The 13692-nt window shown below is 36.3% G+C and overlaps 1 protein-coding gene across 1 annotated transcript in view; it reads right to left on the bottom strand.

Annotated features, from left to right (window-relative positions):
- The window catches only part of RAD54B (RAD54 homolog B), a 112243-nt gene that overhangs the window by 15018 nt on the left and 83533 nt on the right, over positions 1-13692 (bottom strand). Inside the window, exons 9-11 of the mRNA XM_059901323.1 lie at positions 10214-10353; positions 5995-6285; positions 2787-2962 (exon numbers count right to left, since the gene is read on the bottom strand). Of these exons, the coding sequence (XP_059757306.1) occupies positions 2787-2962; positions 5995-6285; positions 10214-10353 (607 nt within the window). The remainder of the gene's footprint in view (positions 1-2786; positions 2963-5994; positions 6286-10213; positions 10354-13692) is intronic.

Genomic DNA, 13692 nt, shown 5'->3' with positions numbered 1-13692 from the left:
ATGTTCAGAAAAAAAGGAAAAACAGAATCCAGTGAAGACAAGATGCAAATAAAAGTCTAACTAAAAGTTCATACTCTAAGTTCAAACTGGGTCACAATCTGCATATATATACATACATTACACACTCTTGTATATATAAAATATTATCTAATAAAACATTTTAATCAACTGTATTAAAGAGTTCATAGAAAGTTTCCTTATTTTAGTCACTTCATTATTATGAAAAATAAATCTAAAAATTTTCACAAGTCAAATGATACCATTAATGCTCCAAAGAGGTTAAGTAGCTTCCTTGACAATTAAATATAAATATTATTTTGCAATCTTTTCTCTGTATTTTTGCCTTAATTCAAAAACAGTTTGAATACTTCCTACAAGAATAATTAAGACATAGTCCCTGCACTATAGGTGCTGACACAGAAGAGAACTAATGATTACAATATAACGTGAGAAGAGCTCCATTAGAGGGAGGTACAGGATGCTAAGGGAGTACAGAAGAGGGGCATCTAACTCAATATGAGGCCAGGGGCTTCTAAGAGGAGAAAGCATCCAAGCTGAGTCTTAAAGAAGAGAAAGTTGGCCAGAAGAATGAGAAGTGGAGGTACACCAGGCATAGGAACCTGAAACAGGTAAGAACAGAGAGTGAGAAGTAGAGCAAATTACAGGTTTTGCAAATAGTATGGTATGATTGGACCATATGGTAAGTGTCAAGGAGTCAAGAGGTATGAGGTTGGAAAAGGAGGCACCACCCAGGTCATGAAGAGTCTTGCTCAATGTGCTATAGTTTAGAAATTTCTGGAAGGCAACTAGGAATCTTTGAATGATTTTTAAGAAAAGGAGTAACATGTTCACATTTGTATTTAATATAATTTAGGGCAATATTGATATGCAATGGGATTGAAAGTAAGAGGGACATAGTTTATAAGAGACCACCACAACCCAATCAGTAATTACAAGAATCAAAACAAAAATCTTGGTGCTGTACAGTGGTAATTAACACAAAATTATAATTCAACTCTACGTCAATAAAAAATTTTTAAAATTAAAATTTTTAAATAAAATTTAAAAGTTATTAAAAAAAAATCTTGGTACCTGAAAGGAAATGGATTCCTGAGATTAAGGAATGGTGTATGGTGTTAGGGAGTGTTGAAAGAATGCTCAACATCATTAATCATTAGAGAAACGCAAATCAAAACTACAATGAGATATCATCTCACACCAGTCAGAATGGCTATCATCAAAAAATCTACAAACAATAAATGCTGGAGAGGGTGTTGTGAAAAGGGAACCTTCTTGCACTGTTGGTGGGAATGTAAATTGATACAGCCACTATGGAGAACAGTATGGAGGTTCCTTAAAAAACTAAAAATAGAACTACCATACAACCCAGCAATCCCACTACTGGGCATATACCCTGAGAAAATCATAATTCAAAAAGAGACATGTACCACAATATTCATTGCAGCACTATTTACAATAGCCAGGACATGGAAGCAACCTAAGTGTCCATCATCGGATGAATGGATAAAGAAGATGTGGCACATATATACAATGGAATATTACTCAGCCATAAAAAGAAACGAAATTGAGTTATTTGTAGTGAGGTGGATGGACCTAGAGTCTGTCATACAGAGTGAAGTAAGTCAGAAAGAGAAAAACAAATACCGTATGCTAACACATATATATGGAATCTAAGAATAAAAAAAAAAAAAAAAAAAAAAAGGTCATGAAGAACCTAGGGGTAAGACAGGAATAAAGACACAGACCTACTAGAGAATGGACTTGAGGATATGGGGAGGGGGAAGGGTAAACTGTGACAAAGTGAGAGAGTGGCATGGACATATATACACTACCAAACGTAAAATAGATAGCTAGTGAGAAGCAGCCGCATAGCACAGGGAGATCAGCTAGGTGGTTTGTGACCACCTAGAGGGGTGGGATAGGGAGGGTGGGAGGGAGGGAGATGCAAGAGGGAAGAGATATGGGAACATATGTATATGTATAACTGATTCACTTTGTTATAAAGCAGAAACTAACACACCATTGTAAAGCAATTATACTCCAATAAAGATGTTAAAAAAAAAAAAAGAAATAAAATCAATAGAATAGAATGTAGTGACTGATGACATTGGGAAAATGAAGGAGAAAAGTAAGTCTAGAATGACGAGTGTTTTTTGCTTACATTATGGTACCATTCATCAAGCCAAGGAATAATGAAAAAGGATCAGTCTTGCAATGGCAAAATGATAAAGCTGGTTTGGTACATGAGAAGTTGAGGTCCAGACAGATTTAGATGTCCATTAAATAGAAAGAAGGATGTGGAAACTAGAAGAGAGGCTTGGACTAGAGATACAGATTTTGAATCAACACTATGTGGATGATAGCTGAAACTGAGGAGTAGAGCTAAACCAGGAAGGGTGTTTAGAGTGAGAAGGAGGCTGAAGAGAAAGCCCTCAGGAGTATCAACATTTCAGGACAGAAAAAGAACAAAGGATTCTGAAAGTGATAAACAAACGAGTTAGGTGTTACAATATCAAAAGACATCTCTAGGGTTTTTAAAATATATGTATTTACATTTAGTTTTTCTTAAATAAAAACTTACAGACACACTGTTAATGATAAGTTTACAAAAGACTGGGAGCTAACCATGCCACCAAAGAAGAAAACAACTTATTTTTAATGTTTTCTTCTTTTCAAAAAGAGGCAGTGAGGGGAGGGAATAAGGACAGAGTCTAAGCTCGAATTCCATAAGCACTTACAAGTGGTTTATTAAATTGACTTCTTACTTTTCACCAGGACGAAGTTCGTGGATAACAGCTAAGAGCTTTGACAGCACCTGTAGTTTTCCTGACTCTTCCTCAGTAAACATGAGCGGGTTGTAATCAGCGGGAAACACATTTATCAAGCCTTCATATAGATTCCTTTCTTCATTCTCATCCCAAGTTGAGCTGCATTCTTTTTCCTGTTCAAAAGGATGACTGTCAACACCGGTTCATGTTTTTTTAATCAGGAGGGAAAAAATGCTAAAATTATGGGGAAAAAGCTGAAGATTAACAGCTACCTGAAAAGCCCAATCTAATTGTTATGTAAATCTCCATAGGTCACAATTTGGTCATTTTTGATTACAGAGCAGTTCTAATGCTGTCTCCAAATGCCTGCTCCCTGAACCCCACAAGCACAGTATCATTGCCGATGTGTGACTGATGGGGAGGTGGGTAGCAGAGAAATAAACAGGAGGAAAATAGAGGGCAAACAGTTCTAGGAAATCTATCCTCTCCAAAACCCTGAGACTTCTCATCATTGCTACCTCTTTTTCTCTCTTCTTCCCTCCTTCCCTCCCTGCTATTACTTTTCTCTCCCAGTTTGCAGGCTCACACAGCACCTCCCAGGTGATACTCAAAATCAAGCACAACAGTCCGCTCAATCTTATCAATTTCTTCTAAAAGAAGGAACAATTCTGCCAAGAAGTTAACAGAGAAATCTATTGTTATTTATAATATTTTGTTTATTTTACCAATAGTTTTTATATAATTTTATTCCAAAGAGATTATCACCACCTCTGAAATTCCCCCTCAAACTGCCTAGCTGACATGTGAACACATACTGGAGAATACATTTGTTAATGACTGCATCACTTTTTTAGATAAAATTTCTGGGATTGGCCGTTCTCCTCACTCTCTCCCACATTTACCAGATTTATCATTGTTCTTGAAACTTTGTTCAACCTACTACCCCTGCCTGGAATGCGCCATCTTTTTTTTGCCCAATTATCCCAATCCTATAAATACTTGAGGACCCAATGCAAATTCCACCTGATTACTCACATGCCCCCTTTTGGGGGGCATTGACTTTTAAATTTTATGGTTACACAGTACATTTCAACTTTGAATTTATTTAATTGTTCAATTAACTATATATTTTTTTAATAATTCCCTAATGTTTTAATGTGTGTTGTAATCCTTCTTTAATAATACTAGAAACATCTTAAGGGCAGTGAATCAGGTAGTATAAAATGCTGGGCACAAAGCACTATTTTTAATCTGGCTTATTCCCAAAACATAGCAATGTTTGGGTAAAGTCACTTGATTAAAAATACTTGGAACCCTAAGATATTTACATAACTGGGATATACATGAGAGGAGAGATGGTTGCTGGCTGCTTTGGGTTAGGTTTCCTAAAATGCCTACACCTTGGCGAGGTTATCAAAGGACCATAGACCCAGGGTCTAATCCACAGCTTTTCATGTTCAGAAACTTGCATATGCTTAAGCTCTAGGGAAATGAGCCATTTAAGAGCCATTTGGTTAGCCATCTAACCAAATTAAGAGACTGAATAAATCAGAATATAAATTTATTGACCTATAAATGAGACCTGCCTGTTTAAACCAACTGGTCTATGCATTCTGTCCTATGAAAGGTTCATGGGGAAGCCAAATCATTAGCAGAAAGTTGTCTGGTGAATATTAAATCAAAATACAAGGGAGATGAATGATCTTAATGCACAAGTTCTTAGCCAGGAACACATAATCAGAATCACTTGGGAGAGCTTTTTTAAAATCTTCATGACTGGGTCCTACTCTCAGAGAATCTGAATCGGCTCATATGTGCCTAGGCTGGACAAATGTAGTCTTAAAAGCTTCCCTGAAGACTGTAATGTATAATCCTAATTAAGAATCAACTAACAGATAATATCTTTATGCTAAGACAGCCTGATGCATGGAGGTGCATCACAGAGATTTACCAGTTAGATTTCTCACATCAACTAGACAGGGCAATCTCTTCTCTGACTCTCTGCAACCTAATACTCTTCAGTTATGAGTTGTAATATTCAGTTATAGTTGTAATAAAAATTCATCAAATTGCCACAATAACATTATCAGGAAGTTATTATTGTCTCTGTCTTTCAGTTAAGACAAACTAAGCCTCACAGACACAACCTGGCCATGGTTAAACTTGCCTTTAGTTAAACAAGTAGTAGAGTAGGGACTGATACCTAGTTCTAACACCAAAACAGAAAACTCTCACTATACCCCAAACTGCCTTATTTTCATTAATATCCAAATGGTCAGCTCAACTATGTAGCCATTAAAAATCATACTTGTAGAAGGCATCTAATTTGGGGAAATGTCCACAATTTATTTAGTAGTAATAATAATAATAATAATAGATTTTTAAATAATAAGCATAGCATCATTAGAATTAAGTTCCTCTAGAAAGGACTACTTATGCATATCTTTGAGTCTGTTTCCTCACCAAAAAATGGGGATGGTAATAATAGTACTTACTCCATAGAATTTTGTAAAGAATAAATAAAATAATACTGGAAAAGTACTTAGTGTTTGGTACATGGTGTTTAATAAGTATTAACTAAGATTATTAATACCAAATGTGGTTTTCTGTGGCTGGAGAGCTTTATCTCTTTATAACAAATTATTCAAAGTGGTATTGCCAGGTCACAAGATACATAAAATTTTAAGGTTTTTGATACATATTGCCAAACTGTCTCCCAGTTGTACCAATTTACATTGTAACCAGTAGATGATCTTTATTTTCTTCTTTGTGATTTTTTGAATTTTATAGATTTCATACAACAACCATGTATTACTTTTATAATGAGGAAAAAATAAATTATTTCTTAATGGTAAATTTTGTATTTGTTAGCTCCAAACAAACTGACTGGCTATATTAATATAAAACAGGAAGGGAAACCAGGACCGAGCATTAGATGAGGCGCCAAAGGGCAGGGGGCACCAACTCTAGAAGGCAGAGCCTCAAGCCCATTTCATCCCTCGTTCAGCTCTATGAATATGGGCATGCTCTGAAGAACAAGTAGAAGGCTAGATAAACTCTAAAGAAGAAACACACTGGAGAGGCTGCATAGCTTTTGGAAAACCCACAGATGCAACCCCAGGGATTAGTCCCATCTGCCCTCTTAGGTTCACATGACATAGAACTCTCAGCTCATATTCCTGACACAGGTTCATACACTACTTACCTTTACTGAGCTGAACAAAAGGCAGGGGTGATTGCACAGTTTTTTAAGAGCTCCAATACATATTAGATGAGAACTATTTTCCAACAATCCTTGAAGACAGAATCTGACAGCCTGAGAATTCAACAGTTTTCGATAAAGTTCAATCTGTAGGGCTCCTGGTCGGCAAAAGACTACATTCTCTATCTTAGGTGGGAGATATTTATTTATGACTTCTTGGGTTCTTCTAAGGACAAAGAGCCCAGTGAGGCAAGCAAGTTCAGATGCTCTTCTCTCTCCTAACTCCTTTTCTTCCTATGGAAAAACAGCAGACTTAAAAGTGTTTTAAACAAAACAAAACAAAAAACCCACTGGGCTGGCCAAAAAGTTCCTTCAGTTTTTAAGTAAAAATAAAAGACACATTTTTCATTCTCACCAAGATCTTTATTGAACAACATATTCACCATTTTGTTCCACTACCTTCTGCCATTTTTCAGGCAACTTCATAATTCCATCTTCCCAAAACTTTCTGTCTTTTTGAGCAAAGAACTGTTCAAGGTGCCTTTTACAGTCTTCTAGGGAAGTGAAATTTTTTTCCACTAAGAGAATTTTGTAAGACTGAAATAAATGGAAATCCTAAGGTGCAATGTCTGGTGAACACGGCAGATGAATCAGAACTTCCCAGCCAAGCTGTAACAGTTTTTGCCTGGTTATCAAAGAAACATATGTTCTTGAGTTATCCTGATGGAGATTATGCGTTTTCTGTTGACTAATTCCGTATGCTTTTCGTCGAGTGCTGCTTTCGGTTGGTCTAATTGGTGGCAGTACTTGTTGGAATTAATCGTTTGGTTTTCCAGAAGGAGCTCATAATAGAGGACTCCCAATCCCACCGTATACACAACATCACCTTCTTTGGATGAAGACTGGCCTTTGGTGTGGTTGGTGGTGGTTCATTTCACTTGCCCCGTGATCTCTTCCGTTCCACATTATTGTACAGTATCCACTTTTCATCGCCTGTCACGATTTGTTTTAAAACTGGAATGTTTTCATTACATTTAAGTAGATAATTGCACGTGGAAATACGGTCAAGAAGGTTTTTTTTTTTTTTTTTTTTGCTTAACTTATGTGGAACACAAACATCAAAGCGATTAACAAAACCAAGCCGGTGCAAATGATTTTCAATGCTTAATTTGGGTATTTTGAGTATGTCGGCTATCTCCCATGTGGTTTACTGTTGATTAATTGTTCTCAATTAATGTCTTGATTTGATCGCTGTCAACTTCAACTGGTCTACCCGACCATGGAGCATCGTCCAGCAAGAAATCTCCAGCACAAAACTTTGCAAACCACTTTTGACACGTTTGATTAGTCACAGCACCTTCTCCATACACTGCACAAATCTTTTTTTGTATTTCAGTTGTGTTTTTACCTTTCTTGAAATAAGAAAGAATAATATGCCAAAAATGTTGCTGTTCTCTTTCATCTTCAATATTAAAATGGCTACACAAAAAATCACCAATTCTGGTAAGTTTTTTTTTTAATGCACACTGATATGACAGCTGTCACAATACAATCTAACAAAATTCTTTCAAATGAAGTTAAAGACAACTAAGCGCTACTAGAGCCAAGTCTTACAGAAAAAATCAAACGAACCTTTCGGCCAACCCAGAACATGCAGTTAAATGAACATTAAACATCTTTTAATGATTAACCATTTACTAATTGCTTCCCTTCAGATTTTTTTTAAATAAATGAAATACAGTTTAGAATAGAAAAATCAACAATCATCTCTTTAAATGTTTAGCATAATCATTTAATTAAGTGAAGCCACAGTCTCCGAATCCTTGTTTATTTGGCTATTGCCACCATTGAGAACCACTGGAAATCAATAATCCACAAACCGAATTGTCTGAAACTAAGCTTTTATGAGAAGACTGTAACAGTACGTAGTCTTAAAATCATTATCAAAGCACTAACAGAGCAAATTCTTGGAAGAAAATATTTTGACAAGTAAGTGATCCTAAAACCAAGCTTACAAGAAATTAATGGCACAAGGCACTGCTGACTCTTTCAAAATCATTACACATTGTTCGTTAAATAATAGTATATATTTTTTTTAAACGGAATTCCTTTATTTTTATTATTTATTTATTTATTATTTTTTTGGCTGTGTTGGGTCTTCATTTCTGTGCAAGGGCTTTCTCTAGTTGCGGCAAGCGGGGGCCACTCTTCATCACGGTGCCCGAGCCTCTCACTATCACGGCCTCTCTTGTTGCGGAGCACAAGCTCCAGATGCGCAGGCTCAGTAGTTGTGGCTCATGGGCCTAGTTGCTCCGTGGCATGTGGGATCTTCCCAGACCAGGGCTCGAACCCATGTCCCCTGCATTGGCAGGCAGATTCTCAACCACTGCGCCACCAGGGAAGCCCAATAGTACATTTTTAAAGTCAAAATACAGTATGAATGAAATTTATGTTTAAGTTCTCTACATAGGGGACTTCCTTGGTAGTGCAGTGGTTAAGAATCTGCCTTTCAATACAGGGGACATGGGTTCGATCCCTGGTCCGGTAAGATCCGACATGCCGCAGAGCAACTAAGCCCGTGCGCCACAACTACTGAGACTGAGCTCTAGAGCCCACGAGCCACAACTATTGAGGCAACATGCCACAACTACTGAAGCCCACGCACCTAGAGCCCATGCTCCGCAACAAGAGAAGCCACCGCAATGAAAAGCCTGCACACCACAACGAAGAGTAGCCCCCACTCGCCGCAACTAGAGAAAGCCCGCACGCAGCAGTGAAGACCCAACACAGCCAAAAAATATAAATAAATAAATAAATAAATAAATAAATAAATAAATAAATAAATTCTCTACATAGAATCTTTTGAGCGTATAGAACTTCACAGGGAAGCTTAAAATAAATCCCATATGTACATATTTGTTTCTATATAAATCACAGAAAATTTCCCTTATATTTTAAAACTATTCTCAATTTTTATTACAAAATAATTGGTTCACTGGAGAAAGGTCAGAAAATATAGTTATGCAAAAATAAGAAAATTAAAGCCAACTTTCATCAACCAGAAACAGCCAATGCTGCCAAGAGTTTTTATGTATATCTTCAAAACCATTTTGTTTGTATAAATATGTAAATATATTAGATGTTTTATTTTTATTTGTAACAAAAACAGGATCTCAAACTACAAAGCTTCATGGGAACAACCAACCAGTTTGGCTTATCACCATATTCCCCAGTGTCTGGCAGTTAGCAATTAAAGGCCCACTTTAGGTATTTAATATGTAAGTGTTGGGTAAATAAACGAATGTGATTTTATTTTTAAATAATGTATCATAAACATTTCCCATCCTATTAAATATATGCATAAATCATTATTTTTTCTTTTATATATATATATAATTTTAATTTTATTTATTTATTTTTGGCTGTGTTGGGTTTTCGTTGCTGCATGCGGGCTTTCTCTATTTGTGGCGAGCAGGGACTACTCTTCATTGTGGTGTGCAAAGTGCGCAGGCTTCTCACTGCAGTGGCTTCTCTTGTTGCAGAGCACGGGCTCTAGGCGCGTGGGTGTCAGTAGTTGTGGCTCACAGGCTCTACAGCGCAGGCTCAGCAGTTGTGGTGCACGGGCTTAGTTGCTCTGCGGCATGTGGGATCTTCCTGGACCAGGACTCGAACCCATGTCCCCTGCATTGGCAGGTGGATTCTTAACCACTGTGCCACCAAGAAAGCCCAATCATTATTTTTTATATAGTTCCTAGTTCATGGAAAATGCTCAGTAAGTTTTTATACCCAATTTTAAGGCTTTTGATACATATTGCCAAACTATCCTCCAGTAGTACCAATTTATATTCCAGTCAGTAGAGAATAGTACTCCTATGCACACTTGCTATTACAATGTAAATCTAACCAACTAAAACATCAGTAGAAAAGTACAAAAGTTACTTCATGGTTATTTGGTTTACCTTTTTCAATACCAGTAAAGATGAACGCTTTTATGTGTTTTACTGTCATTTATAATTTTCTGTGAAGTGACTATTTATGAATCTTTTTAAAGTGATAGGGTCATTTTCTAAAGTAAGAAATGCAAAAGGAGTTGAACAATTGTGGGTAAAATTTTAAAAATCACTCTACTAATTTACTTTTTCCTAAATTAAAATAATACCCAAGTTATGAATGATTTTCCTAAACTGCTCATTTTTAAACTACTTATTGAAGTAAATTATACCTCAGAAGCAGAAGGTTGTCTCGATTTAATAATTGGTTCTTCATATATTTTTCTGTAAGATGGCAAAGAGCCTAATATTCCTGGATTTACAAAATCAATTAATGCAAAAAATTCTTGGAGATCATTCTGAACTGGGGTACCTAAAGAGATAAAAGTGATGAGAGGTCAAGTTTGTGTTTTACAGTATCAGGTCTTTATAGAAATTTGTACTCTCTTCACTAAGAACACTAAATACAAGCAAAGTCTCAAACTAAGAAAGACCAGCTAAATCATGTTTCAAAAATTAATAATCGTACAAAATTTTAACTCTGGTTTTAACTGTGAACTGAAGTCTATTTAGTACAGCATTTTGGCTGAGTATAGGCTCTAGAGTCTGACTGCTTGGGTTCAAATCCTACCTGCATCACTTATTCTCTGAGTAACCCTGAAAAGTTACTTACCCCAATTTTATTTGCTGTAAAATTAGGATAATAATAGCAGCTCCCAGGGTTGTGAGGATCAAATGAGTTAATTCATATACTATTGTGCCTGCAGCACAATAAACGTTCCATAACTGTTAGTTGTTATTATTATAATTGTGTGACTCTGGACAAAGTTGCTTAAGCTCTTTTAAGTTAAACTCGGGATTTTTTTCACTTATAAAAGTGGGAAGATAATAATTTCCCAGTGGTATTACAATGAAAAGTAAAGACAATGGATGTGAAGTGCCTGATATTTAGTAGACACAGTGAATGGTACCTATTATTAATACCTTACAAAGTTATTGGATAAAATTGGGATCTTCACTGATCCTAAAGACTGACGCAGACTGTAACAGATTGATATACCCTGCACATACTACATACTCAATAATATTTGGCTAACTAATTTTCAAAGAGACACTAGCATGTTTCAATAATTATATCAAGTGAACATATATCAGCATAGTAAAACAGCATAATTTCAGATGAGTTTCAAATAACAGACTACAAAAAGTTGTCCAAAGATATAAATAATAGAAGTAAATAAAAATGCACTTATTTCAGTAACAGACAACACGAATTTTTACAATGTTAAGGAGTTTCATGATCACTTCCTTTGAAAGTAAATACATAGACTCGAGGTTGGACCAATGCTTACTAATTTTTTTTAATACACCTAGTTAGTTCTAAATTTTTTTAGACACATCACAGAATTAGAGAAAATATATTTATATTGGTATGCATTTTGTTAAACCTTTAAAAGACTATCCATGACAATGATTAATAAAAATAGGGGGAATGGGAAAAGCAAGAAGGAAAGAAGGGAACGAAAGGTACAAGGATCATTGTGGTTGGCTTCCAGACAGTCATCCAAATGATGAATCCAAGCTAATCATGGTAGTTCTACCCCTTCATCAATGACTGATGTAAGAAAGGGTTTGTCTTAGACTGGGTTCTCAGAAGCAGAGCCTGAGATAAGGATTAGGCTACACATGATTTATGGAGAAATTATTCTCAGGAGAAAGGGAATAATAGAATCAGAAAATGCAGGGGAAGAAACTAACAATTTAGCTTGAGCAAAATTACAGGGAGCCTTAGAGCATAAACTGCATTATGAAGTTGCTCCTGAAATTATCCTGAGGCAAAGGAGCTGGCATTTTACTTGCTCCTCTATACGAGTCAATCATTGACCAAGCTGCAGGGGAGAGAAGGACCTCTCACTCAACCAATGATAATTCTCCAGAAAAGGCAGGAGACATGGGTTGTTTAATCAACAGTCCCAGCAGCTATGGGGTGGGTCCAACAGCCCAGAAAAGGGGAGCTCGTGGGGCACCGACAGTTTCCACCAACAGTATGTGACCCATCCTGTCCAATGAGATATAAAAGGAGTCAGGAAGGAGCCTGGGAGAGTCTCCTCACCCTTAAAGATGGAGATAAAGGCAGAGCCAGCCCCTGTTCTCCTTTAAATATCACCACATCTAGATGTGATGTCTGCAACTGCTCTGGCCACTTGTTACAAGCATGAATATGAAGTCAACACCAAACATGGCACAGCAGAGAACAAAAGGAATCAGAATCCTTAACAACATTGTTGAACTGATGTATCCCCATCTCTGGAACATGCCCTAGCTCTAGACCTGCAGTTATGTGGGAGAATAAGCACATTTGATCCACATATCTGTTACTTACACCTGAAATCACACCAACTGATACACAAGGGAAAGAGGCAAAAGCAAAACTGGAAAAAGGAAAGGCAGAACATACGAAGGGGATCAGAAAAAGGATTTAGGGCAGAAAATAATAAGGAAAAAGAGTAAAGAAGGAAAAGAAAAGAAAAGAAGGGCCTACAAGATAGCCAACACACTAGTATAGTATCATTCTGAGTTGTCACAAATGTTGTCTAGAAGTAGTTTAGTCCCCAGTTCGCTGCTTTTAGTATTCTTTTCTAATTCTAGACTATGCAGAACCTGTAGAAGAAGCTAAATAATATAACATTAATAAAAGTCAAGCAGCAAAGTCTTGTGACAAGAAAAAAGGAAACACTAAAGATTTTCAAGTAAAGTTTCTATGTTTACTAACACTATTTTCAGGGCTATGGAAGTGAAACTTCTGGGGAAATTGAGAGAACTCTTTTTCTTTCCCTACCTCTATCCCAGCAATAAAAGTTTTTTCTTTGTTTTATTGTTTACTTTTTAAGGAGACATAAATCTACCACCCAACCTAAGTACTGGAACATTGCTAATAACCTACAGCTATATCCGCATCTATTATCTCCATAAAAAGCTCTAAGAGCTCTTTATACATATTCATACATGTATCTTTCCTTCAGGTCCTGTAATTCCACTTCTAAGAATCTATACAGAAAAGTATGTGCTTGTAGATATCCATCACCACATTTCAAAATTATGCAGTATCATAGGAAAATGTTTACATTAAGTGTATTTTGATGTGCATGTGTGTCTATGAATAAAGACGGATTTTGTATGTATATATAAAAGAAATATGTATGTATGTTCTCTGTGTGCATGTGTGCATGTGTGTGTGTGTGAATAACGAAAAATGACAAAATGCTAATGGCTCATTAAGAAATTGAGATTGAAGGATGATTTCCATTCTCTAGTTTCTAAGCATGCTATAATACAGCAATATGTGTATGTATCTGCGTGTGTCTGTGTCTGGTATATATTTTTAACTCTCACTTTTTAATGAGAATTTTGCTTCAAATCTCAGATTTTTCTTTTTTATAATATAAAGAAAGGATATCTAACATCTAATGAAGGATATCTAACATAATAAGATATTGTGGATTGAACTGTGTCCCCTCAAAATTCATATGTTGAAGCCCTAATTCCCAATGTGACTATATTTGGAAACAGGGCCTTTTAGGTGGTAATTAAGGTTAAAGAAGTTCATAAGGGTGGAGCCCTAATCCAATATGACTTGTATCCTTTCAAGAAGAGAGAAAGACATAGGGATGCACACACTCAGAGAACAGGCCATGAGAGGACCCAGCGAGCA

This window comes from Balaenoptera ricei, chromosome 17, assembly GCF_028023285.1.
Source record: "Balaenoptera ricei isolate mBalRic1 chromosome 17, mBalRic1.hap2, whole genome shotgun sequence".
Taxonomy (NCBI): domain Eukaryota; kingdom Metazoa; phylum Chordata; class Mammalia; order Artiodactyla; family Balaenopteridae; genus Balaenoptera; species Balaenoptera ricei.
This window is presented reverse-complemented; position numbering and strand designations above follow the sequence as displayed.